The sequence below is a fragment of the Mobula hypostoma genome, chromosome 7, assembly GCF_963921235.1.
Source record: "Mobula hypostoma chromosome 7, sMobHyp1.1, whole genome shotgun sequence".
Lineage (NCBI taxonomy): Eukaryota > Metazoa > Chordata > Chondrichthyes > Myliobatiformes > Myliobatidae > Mobula > Mobula hypostoma.
Window position 1 is genome coordinate 117,700,789 of NC_086103.1, and position 22,923 is coordinate 117,723,711.

At 40.8% G+C, this 22,923-nt stretch overlaps 1 protein-coding gene across 2 annotated transcripts in view; it reads left to right on the top strand.

Moving 5' to 3' along the window:
• Positions 1–22,302, top strand: part of slc36a4 (solute carrier family 36 member 4) — a 299,790-nt gene extending 277,488 nt beyond the window's left edge. For both annotated transcript variants that reach the window (XM_063053867.1, XM_063053866.1), the window contains one exon: positions 16,228–22,302. In XM_063053867.1, coding sequence (XP_062909937.1) covers positions 16,228–16,547 — 320 coding nt within the window. In that variant the 3' untranslated portion in view covers positions 16,548–22,302. The remainder of the gene's footprint in view (positions 1–16,227) is intronic.
• The last annotated feature ends 621 nt before the right edge of the window (positions 22,303–22,923 follow it).

Below are 22,923 nucleotides of genomic sequence, written 5' to 3' on the forward strand. Positions count from 1 at the left end.
TAAATTTGAAAGTATTAGTGAAGATACACCTGCCACAATAATTGTCCCTGTAATATCACAGTCATCTCCTCCTGTTAGGGGTTTCTGATGGATTCATCAGCATTTGGGCAGTGCACTTACCTGCTGTTGATAGGGTTTTCCAGGCCAGAGACCTCTTGTTAAAAAGGTCATATGATGAGATAAGTTGAGCTGAGCTGTTGAAACTGGCTGGAACTCACTATGAATGGGAGATTAGCTCATCAGTATGGTTTATAAGTGATAATAATGTCTTGGTGTGCTCCGTTCTGTTGATCTGGCCATAGGTTTTAATTAATGGAAGCAAAATGCTGCAGGCCAAGGAGCATTAATGGAGTGAGATGGACAGAGTTAATGTTTCAGGTAAAGGATCCTTCATTAGAACTGGTAAAGAGAAAAAGCAGGTATGTTAAGCTGCAGAGGCTGAAGAAAACAGAATATGTCCATGATGGAAACCTAATGAACTCATTATGAGATAAAATAAAATATCCACTCCTAGTTATCGCTGTAATATGATCTGCTCAATATACACTGTGTCAGGAATATAATTTGTTTTAACTGCTTGAACTTATTCGAATATTTTAGACCCCTATGCATTGTTATATGATGGTACCATAAGACCATAAAACATAGCAGAATTAGGCCATTCAGCTCATCAAGTCTGCTCCATGGCTGATTCATTTTGTCATGGCTGATTCATTTCCCTCTCAACCCCATTCTCCTGCCTTTTCCTCATAACCTTTCATGCTCTGACTAATCAAGAATCTATCAACCTCTGCCTTAAATACACCCATTGACCTGGCCTCCAGAACCATCTGTGGTAATGAATTTCACAGATTCACTAGTTTCTGGGTAAAAAAAAATCCTCTTCATCTCCATCTGAGCTTGTGCCCTTTGGTCCTAGACTTACCCACAATAGGAAACATCGTCTCTACATCCACTCTATTGAGGCTTTTCAACATTTGGTACGTTTCAATGGGATTCCCCCCCCCCGCCCTTCATTCTTCTAAATTCCAGCAAGTACGGTCCAGAGCCATCAATCACTCCTCATATGATAACTCTTGCATTCCCGGAATCATTCTCTTGTACCTTCTCTGAACTCTCTCCAATGTCAGCACATCCTTTCTTAAAATAAGGGACCATTATTGCTCACAATACTCTTAAGTGAGGCCTCACCAGTGCCTTATAAAGCTTCAGCATCACATCCTTGCTTTTATATTTTAGTCCTGGTGAAATTAATGCTTACTTTGCATTTGTCTTCCTCACCACTGACTCAAGCTGCAAATTAACCTTTAGGAAATCCTGCACAAGGATTCCCAAGTCCTTTTGCACTTCAGATTTTTGAATCTCATCCCCGTTTAGAAAATAGTCTATGCTTTTATTCCTTCTACTAAAGTGCATAAGCTTCCATAAACTTCCTGACACTGTATTCCATCTGCCACTTCTTTGCCATTCTCCTAATCTGTCTAAGTCCTTCTGCAGCCTCCCTGCTTCCTCAACACTACCTGCTGCAAACTTGCCCACAAAGCCATCATTACCATCATCCAAATCATTAACTTACAACCTAAAAAGCTGTCCGTGCACCCGCACTTGCGGAATGCCACTGGTCACTGTGCCAAGCTGATGTTGCCATAATTACCAATCATCATACATATGACTGCTGGAGTTATTTTCTAAATAGTAGTGTTATGCAAAAAGTAGAGTGTGCTATGAGTTCTCTGGATAAATTCCTAAATATATCTGTGTGTTGAAGACAGCCATGATTTCTCAGGAAAACTTAACCAAGCCTTCTGCACTTTTTTTTTTGGTAATGAAACCAAAACAATACAGCTTTATCTATTTGTTGCAATATCCTCTGTGGGGCTGTGAAGCCATGAGTAGAGAGAGGATGCCAATTGGAATGCAGAGCACAGTACTGAACAGAGTGAACTGATAATGGATTGAGGTATAGAGAAAGGTGACAACCTATTAGTTCTTTGGGATGTGGTTGGTGAAGGAACTGAATGGATGGGGAATGCATGTACTAGACAGGACGCCATTATTTATTTATTAAGACAGTGCAGCATTGGCCTTTCCGGCTATTCTAGGTGCACCGCCCAACAACTCCTGATTAATCCTGTCCTAATCACAGGACAATTTACAATGACTAGTTAACCTACTAACCGGTACGTCTTTGGACTGAGAGGAAACCGGAGCACCCGGAGAAAACCATGCATTCCACGGGGAGGACGCAGAGACTCCTTGCAGATGACGACAGAATTGAACTACAAACTCCGTCACCCTGAGCTGTAATAGCGGCACGCTAACTGCAATGCTACCGTAGTGTTCATGAAGATTAAAAGGAAATGAATTGGTGGCGAAAAGCAAATTGGATTTTAATCTATTTGAAGTGTTGAATAAAAGATAGAAAAGTGTTTTTTTTTCATATAGTCATCAAAAATAGTTAGCAGTTTCTATCTCTGTTCCATTCTGCTTTTGTTCACAGTGCTGATCATGAAATGAACAAGTCTTTTAAGAATATTCTATACATTTGCAGGAAGTGTGAACTATCGCTACAAGCAGAGCAAAGAAAAGTAACCCTGAAATTGAGTAACATAGGACAAAGAATTGATTGAATCGGAGAAAAAAGAGAGGAGTTTCTGTTAGATTTATACTGGGATGCCAAGTCTTGAGCTCAATGCCCAAGGGAGTGCTGTTCATGCTCCTAAGCTTCCAGTCTGCTTCACTGGTTTTCATTTACAGTAATCTCTGTGTGAATTTATACATAGTCAGTTTATTTGGATTGGAAAGCATATGTATAACTAAGTGATAGAAACAGAACCATAGAAAAAATACAGCTCAGAAACAGGCCTCTTGGCCCTTCTTGGCTGTGCCGAACCATTTTCTGCCTAGTCCCACTGACCTGCACACGGACCATATCCCTCCATACACCTCCCATCCATGTATCGGTCCAATTTATTCTTAAATGTTAAAAAAGAACCCACATTTACCACCTCGTCTGGCAGCTCATTCCATACTTCCACCACTCTCTGTGTGAAGAAGCCCCCCCCAATGTTCCCTTTAAACTTTTCCCCCCTCACCCTTAACCCATGTCCTCTGTTTTTTTTCTCCCCTTGCCTCAGTGGAAAAAGCCTGCTTGCATTCACTCTATCTATACCCATCATAATTTTATATACATCTATCAAATCTCCCCTCATTCTTCTACGCTCCAGGGAATAAAGTCCTAACCTATTCAACCTTTCTCTGTAACTGAGTTTCTCAAGTCCCGGCAACATCCTTGTAAACCTTCTCTGCACTCTTTCAACCTTATTTATATCCTTCCTGTAATCTGGTGACCAAAACTGAACACAATACTCCAGATTCGGCCTCACCAATGCCTTATACAACCTCATCATAACATTCCAGCTCTTATACTCAATACTTTGATTAATAAAGTCCAATGTACCAAAAGCTCTCTTTATGACCCTATCTACCTGTGACGCCACTTTAAGGGAATTTTGTATCTGTATTCCCAGATCCCTCTGTTCTACTGCACTCCTCAGTGCCTTACCATTAACCCTGTATGTTCTACCTTGGTTTGTCCTTCCAACGTGCAATACCTCACACTTGTCTGTATTAAACTCCATCTGCCATTTTTCAGCCCATTTTTCCAGCTGGTCCAAGTCCCTCTGCAGGCTCTGAAAACCTCCCTCACTGTCTACTACACCTCCAATCTTTGTATCATCAGCAAATTTGCTGATCCAATTTACCACATTATCATCCAGATCATTGATGTAGATGACAAATAACAATGGACCCAGCACTGATCCCTGTGGCACACCACTAGTCACAGGCCTCCACTCGGAGAAGCAATTCTCTACTACCACTCTTTGGCTTCTTCCATTGAGCCAATGTCTAATCCAATTTACCACCTCTCCATGTATACCTAGCGACTGAATTTTCCTAACTAACCTCCCATGCGGGACCTTGTCAAAGGCCTTACTGAAGTCCATGTAGACAATATCCACTGCCTTCCCTTCATCCACTTTCCTGGTAACCTCCTCGAAAAACTCCAATAGATTGGTCAAACATGACCTACCACACATAAAGCCATGTTGTCTCTCCCTAATAAGTCCCTGTCTATCCAAATGCTTGTAGATTCTGTGTCTTAGTACTCCCTCCAATAACTTACCTACTACTGACGTTATACTTACCGGCCTATAATTTCCCGGATTACTTTTCGATCCTTTTTTAAACAATGGAACAACATGAGCCAATCTCCAATCCTCCAGCACCTCACCTGTAGACAGCGACATTTTAAATATTTCCGCCAGGGCCCCTGTAATTTCAACACTAGTCTCCTTCAAGGTCCGAGGGAACACCCTGTCAGGTCCCGGGGATTTATCCACTTTAATTTTCCTCAAGACAGCAAGCACCTCCTCCTTTTCAATCTGTACAGTTTCCATGATCTCACTACTTGTTTCCCTTAATTCCATAGACTTCATGCCAGTTTCCTTAGTAAATACAGACGCAAAAAACCTATTTAAGATCTCCCCCATTTCCTTTGGTTCCGCACATAGCCAACCACTCTGATCTTCAAGAGGACCAATTTTATCCCTTACAATCCTTTTGCTCTTAATATACCTGTAAAAGCTCTTTGGATTATTTTTCACTTTGACTACCAAGGCAACCTCATGTCTTCTTTTAGCCCTCCTGATTTCTTTCTTAAGTATTTTCTTGCACTTCTTATACTCCTCAAGCACCTTATTTACTCCCTGTTTCCTATACATGTCATACAACTCCCTCTTCTTCTTTATCAGAGTTGCAATATCCCTGGAGAACCAAGGTTCCTTATTCCTATTCAATTTGCCTTTAATCCTGACAGGAACATACAAACTCTGCACTCTCAAGATTTCTCCTTTGAAGGCTTCCCACCTACCAATCACATCTATGCCAGAGAACAACCTGTCCCAATCCACGCTTTTTAGATCCTTTCTCATTTCTTCAAATTTGGCCTTCTTCCAGTTCAGAACCTCAACCCTAGGACCAGATCTATCCTTGTCCATGATCAAGTTGAAACTAATGGTGTTATGATCACTGGAACCAAAGTGCTTCCCTACACAGACTTCCGTCACTTGTCCTAACTCGTTTCCTAACAGGAGATCCAATATTGCAATCCCTCTAGTTGGTCCCTCTATATATTGATTTAGAAAACTTTCCTGAACACACTTTACAAACTCTAAACCATCTAGACCCCTAACAGTATGGGAGTCCCAATCAATATATGGAAAATTAAAATCCCCTACCACCACAACTTTATGTTTCCTGCAGTTGCATGAACCATATTGAAATATAGCGTATTAAGAGTTTGTAGAGATCCAGGGTAATTAATAGATAGCATTTAAAGAATTCAACAACCATAGTACACCAATGGGAAAGGCAAGTAGAAATTAGACCAGGTACACTTTAGGAGGGAAAGCATTCAAGATGTACAGGATTTTTTTCAAACCGTTTTGAGGCCTCTGTTCAATTTTGGTTACATAACACATGAAGAAAATATTATGGCCTTGAAAGCAGTTCAAACAGCATTGGAGATGTGTAGTATGAAGAAAGGAGAGTGACAGCTAGTTATTTAAAGACACAGGCAACTAACTATGTGAAAAAGTTTTCTGACACCATCACTGCAAATAATATGAAAGAATAGTAAATCATCTGCAGCCTGCAAGTGATTTTCCACTCAACGTTGCAAATTCAGGGCAACCATTTATGTAGCTTGGCCATTTAATACTGCATGTCACCCTGAACTACTTTAGGACTTATAGCACAGGCTAAGGTGGTTAGTTCCCTCTCTAACCCAATTTCCCTTTATAGTGGGCTTTTTAATGTTTTACTTAGTAACTTACCAATTTATGTGGAACTTCGTATTGTTCCAGTGAATTGTTGCTCTAACCCTTGTTATAGTAGAGCATATCATGATCTATTTTATATTCCACATCTGCTTTAACCCTTCTCGTACAAATTCAAAATGGTATCATTTTTCATATACTTATTACTTTATTTGCTTTTAAGTTTGCTCTTTACCCTGAAATGAACCTTTAAAAATTGACTAGCTGACAATCCTAAATATTTCTATCTCTTCACATTAAGAATGGTATCAATTAGGGCAGGGGTGGCCAACCTTTTACTTTCCAAGCGTTAACTTTTTCACGCATGAGTTCAGATGCGCCATACAACTCTTGTACGCCCATTCAATTCTTGTAAAAATATGTTAATATAGACATATTTAGCATTTTTTTCATGATATATTGATTTAATATAAAAACAAGATAAACATTACAAAAACAACAGGAATTCTGCAGATGCTGGAAATTCAAGCAACACACATAAAAGTTGCTGGTGAACGCAGCAGGCCAGGCAGCATCTGTAGGAAGAGGTGCAGTCGACGTTTCAGGCCGAGACCCTTCGTCAGGACTAACTGAAGGAAGAGTGAGTAAGGGATTTGAAAGCTGGAGGGGGAGGGGGAGATGCAAAATGATAGGAGAAGACAGGAGGGGGAGGGATGGAGCCGAGAGCTGGACAGGTGATAGGCAGAAGGGGATACGAGAGGATCATGGGACAGGAGGTCCGGGAAGAAAGACGCTACTCTGTCCGCCAGAGAAAGCAGGATCTCCCAGTGGCCACACATTTTAATTCCACATCCCATTCCCATTCTGACATGTCTATCCACGGCCTCCTCTACTGTAAAGATGAAGCCACACTCAGGTTGGAGGAACAACACCTTATATTCCGTATGGGTAGCCTCCAACCTGATGGCATGAACATTGACTTCTCTAACTTCCGCTAGGCCCCACCTCCCCCTCGTACCCCATCTGTTACTCTTTTTTATGCACACATTCTTTCTCTCACTCTCCTTTTTCTCCCTCTGTCCCTCTGAATATACCTCTTGCCCATCCTCTGGGTCACCCCCCCCCCACCGTCCTTCTTCCCGGACCTCCTGTCCCATGATCCTCTCGTATCCCCTTCTGCCTATCACCTGTCCAGCTCTCGGCTCCATCCCTCCCCCTCCTGTCTTCTCCTATCATTTTGCATCTCCCCCTCCCCCTCCAGCTTTCAAATCCCTTACTCACTCTTCCTTCAGTTAGTCCTGACGAAGGGTCTCGGCCTGAAACGTCGACTGCACCTCTTCCTACAGATGCTGCCTGGCCTGCTGCGTTCACCAGCAACTTTTATGTGTGTTGCTTAAACATTACAAATATATTTTGTCTTCTTTTGATTTCTTCCTTTTTCTTAATCACATATTCTTTCCGTAACTGAGACCCAAGCACTAGCTTCAGTTTTCCTTCTATTTTAGTCTGATGTTGTGTTTTATAGTGTCTATTAAGATCATGTCTTCTATTATGTGAGAAAGTGTTTTCACAAACAATGCACAATGGTTTTCTTGACGGATCGCTATAAATAAGAACTCATTTTTCCCACTGTTCATTGAATTCATACTTACTATTACTTTCTGCTTTTCTTTTGCTCATTTTCTTTTGCACTGTGATGGGTAACTGAATGTAAAAACAAGGCTTAATTTTCGAAAACTGCAAATGTTCACAAAGGACGAACAAAGCACAACTCCGTAGCGCACGAGTGTCAATTGTAAACTGACTGGCAAAAACCTGCGATGTACCGCTGGTGCAGACGCCTGGCACCTCAGGATCAAACAAGTATCAAACATGTATTGAACAGCTATGGAATGACTGCAGAACAAAAGTCCTTCTTTCCTAGTTTGACTCATTGAATATTTTTAAAAATTGAAAACAGATTAATGTGAAAGAAGATAATATTTGCCAAAGGATGTGCACGAAACAATAAAATTGCTAAATTTTAGATTTATTCTCAGTAAAACCAATTTCTAGCTCTAAGCTACTTGAATTCCTGTTAGAGATTTTTTTCTACAAATTGGTTTTTGGTTAAGACTTTTTGCTTGAGTAGACTTTATTATCACTGGGGTGCAATGCGCCACTTCTAATCATCCAATGCACCACTTTTGGCACATGGGCCAGAGGTTGGCCATCCCTGATTTAGGGTACATTTTGCCTCACAGTACTTTCTCCCCAAGTATTTTAATACCTAATGCAGTAGAAGGCAAGTTCTGATGCACAAATTGTCCACTGAGTCCAGTGAAAGAACAGTATGATGTTCTGAACAGAGGATCAAGATGTAGTTCGCATCTGGCCCTCAGTTTTAAGCTATGCAGGTGTGGTATACTAATAATGACTCTACTCACTTGTTTTTTTAACTATGTTGTTTGCAAAAGGATACATTTTTGATTATTTAAACCTGTTTGAGTATTTTTAAATATCTCTGACTTTCAAAGCCATTTAAAATTTATTGAAAGAACATTGATAGCTGTTGAGTTGCCAGTGGTGTGTAGGACACTCTGGAATTGGGGATATCCAGTTGGAAACCTAATACTGAGCCCACTTCATCTCACTGGATGCCTGGATGTCAGATGCAGTGGTTCTGAATCTGAAAAAAAAGGTCAAGTAAATGAAAACCATGGGATTGAGCACTGGGGCTTGTCTAGGCTGATCTGGCTTTTCTATTGCTAACACACTTTAAAATATTGTAAGCCATAATTACTAATAAATACTAATTTATACCTAAACAACGTGAGAAAGGATCAGATAGTGAAGAATATCAATATTTTGCCCTCGTTTGAATTTAGTAGTTTAATTGATTACATCTATATCTAATTTTCTCATCATTTTATGATAAAAATACAAAAGCAGTGTCAAAGCCAGAATTAACAAAGTAACCGCTGCCACATTTTTTTCTGCCCTGTAGTAAATACTTCCATTTGGAGCATAATTTAAAATCTATCAAGCTATTTCCTTATGGGTTTATGAGCTACAGTGATTTAAGTACCTTCACCTTCCAATCTGTTTGGGGCAGATAGAAAGCTGATTGCTATTCCTGAACAAAGTACTTGGATTAATAGATTAGTAAATGGATCATTTATAGACTAGTTACTGGAACAAAAACAGTCAGTAGTGTGGTCAACTCATTAATTAAATATAATGGTTTTGTGTGAAAAAGAGACTAAATTTCATTGCAAATAATTACCATTATTTCTAAATGTAAAGACAGTTTTAAAAATAAACTTGACAAGAGTTACATTACTTTACTTTCACTTGGCACTTCTACATTTGCTTGGATATATCACCCCAATGCATAACCGTGTCCTTTGTATTTGATTTTTCTGTTCTCCAGTCTGACTTTTACCTTTTACAGTGTTTGTTTTGGTCTCAGGATTGCATCTCTCTGTCTTTCAGCCTGGATTCACATCCCCTTGCATATTCCATCCCCAACAGTAGTAGTGAACAATCTGTCAAAGACAGTGACCTGGTCAAGTCCAAATGTAGAGTGTATGGTTTGTACTGGTTCTATCTTCCCCAGAATATGTTCAAAACCCCCAGAAATATGAACCCCTTCCTTCTGCACCACTTCTCAAGTCATGTATTCATCCTAACTCAACGCTGCTATTCCTACTCTGACTAGCAAGTAGTAAGCATAACAATCCTGAGATTATTAACGTTGAGGTCCTACTTTTTAATTTGTCTTCCAGCTCCCTAAATTCAGCCTGCAGGGCGTCTTTCCACTTTTTCTCTATTGTTGGTACCTACATGCACTATGTCAACTGGCTGTTCCCCTTCCAGAGCTCCCTGCAGCTGTTCTGAGACATCCCTGATGCTTGCACCATAAAAGCTCCTGTATATTCCCTTTACAATGGAATCCTCTCCACAATAGCTTTGCCTCCTTGCCTTCCTGTGCAGCAGAGCCACTCATGATGTTATGATCCTGACTATGGCTGCCTTCCCCTGATGAGCCATCTCCCCCGCTAGTTTGGAAGGAGATGACTGCAGGGGTCTCCTGCTTTACCTTCCAGATTCTGCTCTGCATTTTTGTCACTCATTCCCTTTCTTTCCCTAGGTTCGTAAACTGCAGTGTGACCAACTCACTAAATGTGTAATCCATAATTTTCTCAGCATCATGGATGCTTCAAACAGAATCCACGTGCAGCTCCAGGGCTGTCATGTGGTCTGTTGGGAACTGTAGCTGTACACACTTCCTGCCCACGTAGCATCCCTGAACTGGAGGAGCACAACATGGGGCTTAACTCATCTACCATGACTAAAAAGTTCTTGTAAAATCCTCCCATTCCCACTCCCACAAGTCCTGACTCCTTAGTCTCTGCCTCTTTTTGCCAAGCCCTCTTGAGCTAAACCCTTAGTTCCCCCACTCTAACAATGGCCGCTCCCACAATGGCCTTGTTGTTTAATCCTAACATTTTTATTGGCCCTTGCCAATTGCCTAATTACCTAAACAATTTACATTTTAGAGAATGGGTAATGTTCAAGAATGCAGGTTCTTAACTCGGAGATTCAGCCACCACTGGAAAAATGTATCTACACTGACAAGCAAATTAGTTTGGCCAAGTGGTAATTGAGAATTCGCATTCCTTGAGGCTGCATAAAACATTTCTACCATGTATGCCTCTGCCATAAGCTTTTCCATCTGTTTAAACGATCTCATTAACATTGTGAGATGTTAATTAATCAAAGCTTGTAATTAAACATACACAACCTTGATTTCTGTAAATATTCATTCGCACTTGAGATCATGTATTTCTGTCAAGCCTATAAGATCAAAATGCTGTTAGAAATGCAAATTATTTCTATTAAGACTGACGGTTGGAGTGTCTGATTCAGTACTCGTCCATGTTATGTGAGACCGTAGAACCAGAGATTCACATTGTTTGGGAATAAGCTGAATTAAAATATATTTACTGGAAGTGATACCAGGGTCTCAAGCTGGCAATAAATGTAAGGAAATTCCACTCTGTGCTGTCTCCAATAAAACCATGTAGCCAATACTCCCACACCATCACCGACTTTATCCGCTCAGGGGATCTCCCATCCGCTGCTACCAACCTTATAGTTCCCACACCCTGCACTTCCCGTTTCTACCTCCTACCCAAGATCCACAAACCTGCCTATCCAGGTAGACCCATTGTCTCTGCTTGTTCCTGCCCCACCGAACTCATTTCTACATACCTCGACACTGTTTTATCCCCCCTTGTTCAATCCCCTCCTACCTCTGTTTGTGACACTTCTCACGCTCTGAAACTTTTCGATGATTTTAAGTTCCCTGGCCCCCACTGCTTTATTTTCACCATGGATGTCCAGTCCCTATATACTTCCATCCCCCATCAGGAAGATCTCAAAGCTCTCCGCTTCTTTTTAGATTCCAGACCTAACCAGTTCCCCTCTACCACCACTCTGCTCTGTCTAGCGGAATTAGTCCTTACTCTTAATAATTTCTCCTTTGGCTCCTCCCACTTCCTCCAAACTAAAGATGTAGCCATGGGCACCCAAATGGGTCCCAGCTATGCCTGCCTTTTTGTTGGCTTTGTGGAACAATCTATGTTCCAAACCTATTCTGGTATCTGTCCCCCACTTTTCCTTCGCTACATCGACGACTGCATTGGCGCTGCTTCCTGCATGCATGCTGAGCTCGTTGACTTCATTAACTTTGCCTCCAACTTTCACCCTGCCCTCAAGTTTACCTGGTCCATTTCCGACACCTCCCTCCCATTTCTAGATCTTTCTGTCTCTATCTCTGGATACAGCTTATCTACCAATGTCTGCTATAAGCCCACTGACTCTCACAGCTATCTGGACTATTCCTCTTCTCACCCTGACTCTTGCAAAAATGCCATCCCCTTCTCGCAATTCCTCCGTCTCCGCCGCATCTGCTCTCAGGATGAGGCTTTTCATTGCAGAGTGAAGGAGACGTCCTCTTTTTTTAAAGAAAGGGACTTCCCTTCCTCCACCATCAACTCTGCTCTCAAACGCATCTCCCCCATTTCACGCACATCTGCTCTCACTCCATCCTCCCACCACCCCACTAGGAATAGGGTTCCCCTTGTCCTCACCTACCATCCCACCAGCCTCCGGGTCCAACATATAATTCTCCATAACTTCCGCCACCCCTCCAATGGGATCCCACCACTAAGCACATCTTTCACTCCCCCCCCTCCGCTTTCCGCAGGGATCGCTCCCTACGCGACTCCCTTGTCCATTCGTCCCCCCCCCCATCCCTCCCCACCGATCTCCCTCCTGGCACTTATCCTTGTAAGCGGAACAAGTGCTGCACATGCCCTTACACTTCCTCCCTTACCACCATTCAGGGCCACAGACAGTCTTTCCAGGTGAGACGACACTTCACCTGTGAGTCGGCTGGGGTGATATACTGCGTCTGGGACTCCCGATGCGGACTTCTATATATTGGCGAGACCCGACGCAGACTGGGAGACCGTTTTGCTGAACATCTATGCTCTGTCCGCCAGAGAAAGCAGGATCTCCCAGTGGCCACACATTTTAATTCCACATCCTATTCCCATTCTGATATGTCTATCCACGGCCTCCTCTACTGTCAAGATGAAGCCACACTCAGGTTGGAGGAACAACACCTTATATTCTGTCTGGGTAGCCTCCAACCTGATGGCATGAACATTGACTTCTCAAACTTCCACTAGTGCCCCACCTCCCCCTCGTACCCAATCCGTTATTTATTTATTTATATACACCCATTCTTTCTCTCTCTCTCCTTTTTCTCCCTCTGTCCCTCTCACTATACCCCTTGCCCATCCTCTGGGTTTTTTCTCCCCCCTCCCCTTTTCTTTCTCCCTAGGCCTCCTGTCCCATGATCCTCTCATATCCTTTTTGCCAATCACCTGTCCAGCTCTTGGCTCCATCCCTCCCACTCCTGTCTTCTCCTATCATTTTGGATCTCCCCCTCTCCCTCCCACTTTCTAATCTCTTACTAGCTCCTCCTTCAGTTAGTCCTGACGAAGGGTCCCGGCCTGAAACGTCGACTGTACCTCTTCCTATAGATGCTGCCTGGACAACTTTGATGTGTGTGGCAAATATTGCTCCAGTTTTGACTAGCTTCCCATTCCTTATAATATTTAATCAACACCATCAATGTGTTCAGTCGCTGTTCCAATATTTTGTATAGCCAGACAATTCTATTCATCTGAGTGCAAAGGTAACTTTATACACTTATTTACTGTTTTCTACAGCCAAACTAATCTTGAAATTGATAAACTCCTTCGATTTTCTTGTTTGACGCTGACAGCTGCATCCGCTGTTCATGTTAAGAAACCAATCAAATAAAATATTGGTATGGCTATTCATGGTTTGCGCAGAGAAACACATCAGGACTTGGTATGCACAAATAGCATCTTTCAGCCTCTTCCTGAATGTGGAGTCTAATGAATGTAGAAATTACCTCCAGTTTAGAAATAGAACATAGAACAATACAGCACTGGAACAGGCCCTTTGGCCAAAAAAAGTTGTGCTGAACCAGTTAAATTAGTAATTAGAAGGCTAACCTACAGTAACTAATCCCCTCTGCCTACAATGTGCCCATATCCTTCCATTTTCCTCACATTCATGTGCCTATCTAAACATCTCTTAAAAGTCTCTAACATTTCTGCCTCTCGCCTCACCCCATGCAGCTCATTCCAGGCGTCCAGCACACTCCATGTAAAAAAACTCTTGCCCCTCACATCTCCTTTGAAATTATTCCCTCTCACCTTAAATGCATGCCCTCTGATATTATTCATTTCAACTCTGGGGAAAAGGTACTGTTTGTCTACTCTATCAATGCCGCTCATAATTTTATAAACCGTTATCAGATCTCTGCTCAGCTTCTGCAACACCAAAGAAAATATCCCAAGTTCGTCCAACCTCTCATTATAGCACATGTCCTCTGATTCAGGCAAACCTCTTCTGCACCCTCTCCAAAGCCTCAGCAGCCTTCCTATAATGGGGCAACCACAACTGAATGCAGTGCTCCAGATGTGGCCTAACTAGAGCTTCCTGACTATAAACTCATTGCCCCGACTAATACAGCGGGCTACACAGGTCCTTCTTCTCATCAGCACCATTAAGGATCTTGCTCTTAACGTGTCTACTGCCTCTTTTCAAAGGCTCTCTTCACATTTGGCTGGTTAAAATCCATCTGCCTATCTCAGCCATATGTTCAACTGATCTCCTGTTCTTCTGTTGTATTCTTTACCAGTCTTCTGCCCCATCCACAACATCACCAATCTTCATATCATCTGCAAACTTACTAAACCACCCATCTACTGTATATTTTCATCCAGGTCATTTATGTACATCATAAACAGCAGAAGTCCCCATAAAGATCCACGTAGAACACCACTGACACAGACCTCCAGCTAGAAAAAGTCCTTTCAACCACTACGCCCTGTCTGCTATGGGCAAGCCAGTTCTGAATCAAAATGGCCAATTCACCACGCACCCCATGTATCTTAATCTTTTCGATAAGCCTCCTATGAGGGAGCTTGTCAGACTCCTTACTAAAATCCATGTAGACAACATCCATAGCTCCACCTTCATCAATCACCCTTGTCACCTCGTCAAAGAACTCAATCAAGTTAGTAAGATTCAACTTGCCCCACACGAAGCCATGCTGCTTCTCCCTAATTAAGTCATAATTTTCCAAATGCTAATAAATCCTAATCCTAAAAATTCTCTCCAGTAACTTCCCTACCACTGACATGAGACTCGCTGGTCTATAGATTCCAGGATTATTCCTGGTTCACTTCTTAAATAACAAAACAATATTAGCCACTCGCCAGACCTTCAGGACCTCTATTGTGGCCAGAGAGGATATGAAGACATTCGTTGAGACCCCAGCAATCTCTTCTCTTGCCTCTCTCAATAACCTAGTGTATATCCCATCAGGCCCTGGGGTACTCCGAAAAGCTCCTTAAGAGACCAAACACTACCCCTTCCTTCACTACAAAATCCCCTTGCATATCAATACATTCAGCACTTAACTCCCCCTTCTTCTTTGTAACTACTGATGTAAAGTACTCATTAAGGACCTCATCCACATCCTTCACGTCTAAGTAAATGTCCCCCCTTTATCCTTGAGTGGTCCCACCCTCTTCCTAGTTATCCCCTTGCTCTTGATGTATGTATAGAATGCCTTTGGATTCTCTTTAATCCTACTTGCCAAAGATTTTTCATGTCTCCTCTTGGAATCCAAATGGCCAATTCACTACGGACCCTTTTTGAGTTCTTTTTGAGTCCCCTTTTTGAGTTCTTTTCTGGCTTCTTTATAATTATCAAGGGCTCTGTTTGATTCGATGTTCCTAAGCCTTTATATATTTTTCTTTTTCCTTCTTGACTAAAATCATCATTTCTCTTAACCTCCAAGGTTCTGTTACCTTGCCGTCCTTGTCATTCCTTCTGACTGCAACATACCTGTCTTGTACTCTGCAAACATCCTCCACATTGTCAGATGTGGACTTACCCAAAAATCAGCTGTTCCCAATTAACTCTCACTAGTTCCTCCCTAATGCTCTCGTAATTTGCCCTGCTCCAGTTTAATGCTCTCCAGCAAGGTTCATACTTACCGTTATCTATGGCTGTCTTAAAACCTAAGGAGTTGGGGTCACCATCCCCTAACTTTTCACCCACTGATAGGTCAGCCACCGAACCAGGCTCATTACCCAACTCCAGGCCCAGTAAGCCCCTCCTCTTGTTGGACTATTGACATATCGATTTAAGAAACCCTTCTGAATGCACCTGCCAGATTCTGCCCCTTTAAACCTCTTCCATGCAGAAGGTCTCAGTTTATATGAGGGAAGCTGAAGTCCCCCATGGCAACAACTCTACTGTTTCTACTATTTTCCTTAATCTGTCTGCATATCTCTTCCTCAATGTCCCAGTGACTACTGGGGTCTCTGTAGTACAATCCCATCAGAGTAGTTTGCAGTTTTACTGTTTATGAGTTTCTATCCATACAGACCCAGTGGACAAGCCTTCCTTTATGTCCCCTCTGAGTGCAGCTGTGATATTATTTACACTTCAAACTAACCAACAACAACCACTGGTTCACCTCCATAACCTTCTCACTAGGTAGTAGGAGTCCTACAAGTTAGGTCTCAAGTTGCTCTGGTAATAAAAGCAGTATTCCAACTTTGAAAGTATAACTTTGAAAATGTTTTAATTCTGCAACATGCTTTATTTTTATTCTTTTTCACATTTAATGTATTCATTTTTGAGACACTAAGAGTAAGTAGTTTTTATGCATCGAGTAGTTTCTTTAATTAAACTCAATACATTTTTTTCTATTTTTACCCAGGTGCCACAGCTATTTTAATTCCACAACTCGATTTAGTGATTTCATTCGTTGGAGCTGTCAGCAGCAGTGCTCTGGCCCTCATCTTCCCTCCCTTTCTGGAGATCATTACCTTTTCTGGAGAAGGCATCTCCATTTGGTTGCTTCTGAAGGACATCTGCATAGCACTGATTGGAATCATTGGCTTTGTGACTGGAACATACGTGACTATTGTAGAAATCATTTATCCAGACACAGCCTCAGTGATGGAACTCACTACTAATCCTCTCATCAATATCAATTCAACAGGACTGGGTTCTTGGGGCAATATTTCAACCTCATGAAGAAAAAGTACAAGCAGAGTACCTCATCAAAGAAGTGATACAAATTACTGACAGTTTTTAAATAATAGAATGAAAATAGAAATATTGCTTTGAGTATTCATGCTCCTCACTACTACTACAGTGATTTTTCACACTAACATGTGTGACTCGCTAGTCAATGAGAATCTGGTTGTGGCTGCTTTGTAAGTTATTTATGATTGTTTAAATATGTTCAGTCCAATGGCTACATTTTTTTCTCTTAACATATGTTTTTTCCTGAACACTGGCTATTGGATATATAGGTATTACAGTCCAGTCATCCTCTCCTCTTATTGGGAGATGCTTAGGTTCTGCTTTGGGTTCTTTTGGATGAGCTATGCTGAGGTAAGGAACCTGTAAGATGGGTATTTGATAATGTGAATCAAAACCAAAAAGTTTCTTGGAACTGGCATTTGCATCAGAAGTTTACTTCATATTTATGTTTGTGACTTGTGCTATTTGTAGAAATTTAATATATGCATAAGGCATAAACACAAGGATTCCACTCAGCAAATTGTGCATAGAGGCCTAAATTTTTCTACAATAGCCGTTAATGTTGGTTACGTCGGAACCCAAGGACATTGGCAGTTTACCAACACAGCAATAAACACAATGGGAAATGATTGACACATTTAAGGTTTTGCATGATTGAAAATGTGTTGCACTGATACCATTTTCTGCCATCTTCCCCAAAATAAAATTCTGTGAAGCACTTTGACAACCATGAGATGAAATAAGCGATTCTAAATCTGGAATGAAAGAATGGAACAAAGGATAGGAGATCTAGATTCAGAGGGAGAACAGGCAATAGTTGATCCTGGATCTGAGGAATGGACTTTATTGAGGAACTTTATTTCATTTTGGTAATATTTATGCCATTGATAATGACCTTGTCCCACCTTAGCCTTGGATATATTTTAAAGATACAAATAAGGATAAGAAAATGTGAATATTATGCAAAGTCATCAACAAATCCTTCAAACTCTAATCTTTAATAGGAAACCGCAGTTTTCTGTCCCTTTCATTAATTTAAAATCCTACTTGTGGTAAGCTGCTGTTATTGATGCAAGATAAAATTTAATAAAGTACGTGAACTATGCACTAGAAAATTAAATTCAACAAAAATGGCAATGAGTAAGGAAAATACAGTTTTCTGAAAATGAGTATAAAATTTATTAGTTTATATTTGATTACATTACACTATAGAATGAAACTTAATTGTATTTGTGTATTTATGGCTCATTGATGCTGCAGAAATGGTGTTATACAGCAGATGTAAGTATTTAAATCTTATCTGAGGGCTGGTAATTCTGAATTTGTGTGTGTGGAAACTTCTCTCAAGTTCAGCAAGTTCAGAAATAAGGTAATGTGGTTTAAGGAGGCAATTATGTTTAACTTCTTTACAGTGTTAATTGATGATAATTACTGTTGACTTGACCTTTAGAACTGTTGCACTTGTTCATTCTGAAAAGCACCCACAGTTATCAGTGAGGAGACTATGCCAGGGCTTCTCTGCCATCTTCAGGCAGATCTTTGGTTGGTGATTTTAAGTTTCCTCCTAGCTGTTACAGTACAACATTTGCTCAGGGCTTCAGTTATAATTGTAGAAAAGCCGTTTGCCAACTTGCAGCGATGGTGTGTGAGTGGAACTGCAGGCAGAGAAAGAGCCACGAGCCAAGGTGTAGAGACCTTGGTGGAAGAAGAGCCAGAAAGAGTAGTCTCGGGGGATCTACCACCAAGCTGCTAGTGTGCAGGAACAGAACATCCTGTTTCCACCCAAACTGATGAGCAGGGTAACCAGTGACTTTCCTTCACTGCCCATGCTGTGACATAAGTTATAACACCCTTTAAATAATCACATGTACCTTGCATATTGTCGTCACACCCCAGCAAGATTGTTCTTGGCTTATCTTAAACCAATACCACAATCTGTACACTAGAAATGGAGTGTAGACTCCTCAATGAGGTCCACGAAACAAGGAGAGGTTAAGAATTTGAGATAATTCCTGCAAAGAATAAAGTAACAATGTCATCAGGAGTACTTCCTGATCTAAATGAGGCATTATAGCATTACAAAGAATCACAGGGTCATATAGCATGGAAGCAGGTCTTTTGACCCACTAAATTTATTCTGACCATCAAGTAACCGACTCTATTAATTAACACTAATCCCATTTTATTCTCTGGTCCAGGTCCAGGTGTTCCTGGTCCAGGTACTTGCACCAACAGGCAGAAACTTCCAAGACAGGTAATCCCTATTGATGTTGGGAATCATGAGTGAGACAGACAGACAGAAATTCTGCCCTACGCAATGCCTCTCAGAATTTATCTGAGTTCAGCCTGTTTGCTGATCTTCTAGTAGACCTACCAGATCTGTGGAATTCTCTGCCACAGCAAACTGTTGAGGCCAGTTCATTAGCTATGTTTAAAAGGAAGTTAGATATGGCCCTTGTGGCTACAGGGGTCAGGGGGTATGGAGGGAAGGCTGGGTTCTGAGTTGGATGATCAGCCATGATCATAATAAATGGCGGTGCAGGCTCGAAGGGCCGAATGGCCTACTCCTGCACCTATTTTCTATGTTTCTATATTTACAGTGGAAGCTGACCTCTCACTGCCAGCCACAATGCCTAACAGGAAAGCACAACTGGAAAGAAAGCACTGTATGGAGAAAATTTGTGAGAAATTCAATCCAATATTGTTAAAACAGTGTGAAAATATTGTTCAGTCCTTTTACTGTCTTTTAGCACCTGCGACTGAAACTCATTTACAATTACACTCAATGATATCAGGTATAATTGGATTATGGAATAACTAATTTTCTTTGATTTGAGATAATAAGTGATATGTGGAATTCAATGTAATTTTTTTTGCAAATTTATATTTCACATGTAAAATTAAAATGTTCCAGGCCAGTCTGCCTGACATTATTAGTGCAGAGGTTACTGGAGGGAATTCTGAGGAATAGGACCTGTCAGCAGAGTCTGATTGGGAGGTGTTAGTGTGGCTTTGTGTGTGGAAAATCATATTTGACAAACCTTGTAGAGTTTTATTTGAAGAGGTAACCAAAAAGCTGGGTGAGGGTAGGGCAGTGAATGTTGTCTGTTTGGATTTAGCAAGATCTTAGACAAGATCCTGTATAGTAGACCAGTCGGAAAGGGTAGGAAGGGTAGGTCCCATGGAATCCAGGCAGAGCTAGTTAGGTGGATTCAAAATTGGCTTGAAAGTAGGAAGCAGAGAGTGCTGGCTGAAAGCTGTTTCTCAGAATAGAGACCAGTATCTAGTGGTCTACTGCAGGGGTTGGTATTGGAATCTGTAGTATATATATATGATTTGGTTACAAATGCCTTAATCAGTAAGTTTGCCAATGACACAAAATTAAGAGGTATCATTGATGGTGAAGAAGATTATCCTAGATTACAAGGGGATCTTGAACAATTAGGGAAGTGTGCTGAGTTTAGAAAATGGATTTAAATGCAGGGAAGCTTGAAGTGATACAACTTGGAAAGGCAAACCAACATAGTACTTATACTGTGAATGATAGGACACTAGAGAGTGTGATGGAACAGACAGACTCAAGAAAAAGTGCATCATTCATTGAAAGTAATGTCACGGGTAGATGGGGAAGTGAAAAGGCATTTAGCGCACTGGCCTTCATCAGTCAGGGCAGTGAGCGTAGGGCTTGAGATTGTATAAGTTGTTGGGAAGGCCGCACTTGGAGTTCTGTGTACAGTTCTAGTCACCCTGTTATAGGAAGAGTTTGACTAAAATGGAAGGAGTGCAAAAAAAAAAGATTTCTGAGGGTCTTGCCAAGAATAGGGGCCTGAGTAAGAGGAAGAAGTTGGTCAGCTAGAGCTTTATTCTTTGGAACTTAGGAGATGAGGGGCAACCTTATAGAGATGTTGAAAATTATGAGAAGCTTAGATAAGTGCATGGTAACAGTCTTTTCCCCAGGATAGAGGAGTCCAAAACTAGGGGCACAGATTCATGACAAGGGAGGAACATTTTAAATGGAACCTGATGGGCAAATTTTTCTCTCAGAGGTGGTGAGTATATGGAACAAGCTGCCAGAAGAAGTGGCTGAGGCAGTTACATTAGTATTATTTAAGAAGCACTCACATAGGAACATGGAGGAGCGAGTCTTAGAGGGAAATGATCCAAACTCAGGAAGGTGGGACAAGCTGGGTGGGCATCATGGTTTGCATGGACTCGTTGGGCCATAGGACCTGTAGCTGTGCCACATTGCTGTGGCTTAGTGCAGAGTTAAAGCTCAACAACAATATGTTTATTTTTTTTAGAATTCCTAAACCCTAATGCTGGAACAACTTTCACTAATAACAAGTACAAAATAACATGAAATTATTAAACTATGTTATTGTATTTTGATTCCTCCTGAATAGTATTTGCATTCTTCTCTTTTTTCCTAACAAGAATCATTTTGATTCTAAAACTGCCAGCGAGATTTCACATCATTTCCTTCAATGTTAACACATTATCTTGTCATATCAGGAAAATGCTGACCAGAGTAAAAATGCTTTCAGGTATACTTCAAAATCATGGGCTATGATTGTTTTTTTCTTGAAGGGCTTCATTATAAGCAAGCACAAGCTCGACTGTTTCCCTGCATTACTCTATTAAAATATTTACTTGAGATGTTGGGGTTCAAGGAAAGATTGTCACAATCATGCTGCATACTGTTGACCTGATTAATTAAATAAACTCTTGGTCTCCATAGACCCTGTAATGTAGTAATAGTGTACTATTGCAGGTAAAGTACACTGTATCTAATACAGTGGATTCTGGTTTATTGGGACACTTTAGGACTGGTACATTTTGACCCAATTAAGCAGCTGGTCCAATTAGCCAAAGTTTTATCACAATACTTAAAAGGGTATGCAAAAGACAAAATGAGTGAAAAATTATGAACTTAAATGAAATACAGAACAAATTAGTACACTACCAATACTACTACAGTACTATAAAACTGTGTATTCCCTACAGTTATCAACAGAGGAATTATGCTGCCATGTTTTTTTGATTGATTGTAAATGAACAAAATCAGTGTAGACACCTAATGCAGATAATAGACTGCCTTCATCCAATGCTGTCAACGATTGCAACCTCCACATCTTCATTTTCATTGTAACATTCAAAGCGATTGTCAATACCTTCAAATTCTTCATAGTTTCTAACTTGTTCAAGTAGTGAAATCATTTCATTTTCACTCCCGGCTGTTTGACATCTCCCAGCCTGTATGTTGAAACCACAGTGAGGCTAACAGTTCTGAATTGCCTTACAGCTTATTTCTCACCAACTATCAGTGACAAAAAATGTTGCTTTTTGAAAACAAACACATACAGCTAATGGTATTTAAAAAGTTTGCTCAAAGCACAGTGTTGTATCTAACAGCATCTGTTGTATGCATCTGACGTTAGTTAGAAACTGTTTGGCAATAATCTTCTTCCCCAATTAAGTGGCATATTGTCCCAAATAAATGAAGGGAATCCTGGCTCATTTCCCAATTAGTTTTTGTTCTTTAAGAGTTGTCCCAAATTAGCGACTGCTTTGATTAAGCAATGGCCCAATTAATCAGAATGCACTGTATTTCATGAACTCTTTTACAAATTATTTAATATGTTGGAATATTAAAATGAAATATTTTTGGAACATTTTAAATAATGTTTACTCTGGTAAATGTCTTAATTAGAATTGTCAACTTTTATTGGTGTAACAAGATAATTGTAATAAATGGTTTCAAAGTTAAAAATGTCCATTGGAAATGCTATTTGCTTTTTCACAGTACTTGCAGATTGGAGTCCAATAAGCATATGTTAGATTGTGGTTGTAAAAATTAATTTTGTTTACGGTATAATTTGATTGAAAGTCTAAAACCAAGTAAACCAAGATTGTTTTCTTTGGAGCAGCTGGGGTTGAGGGGAAGCCTGATAGTGGTTTATAAGATTATGAGAGGCATAGATAGAGTCAACAGAGTATCTTTTTCCCAGGGTAGAAATGTCTAACACCAGAGGGCATGCATTGAAGATGAGAGGACATAGGTTGAAAGGGGATGTGAGGGGTAAATTTTTTGCTCAGAGAGTGGTGGATGCCTGGAATACGCTGCCTGGTTTGGTGGTGGAGGCAAATACATTAGAGACTTTTAAAAGACATTTGGATAGGCACATGAATATGAGGAAAAAAGATGGATATGGACATTGTGTAGGTAGGGTGGATTAGTTTTAGGGGATTTTTGATTTACTTTTTAGCTGGTTCGGCACAACATTGTGGGCTGAAGGGTCTGTTCCTGTGCTGTACTGTTCTATGTTCTGCTAAAGGGAAGGCAGTAGATGTTGTCTACATGGAC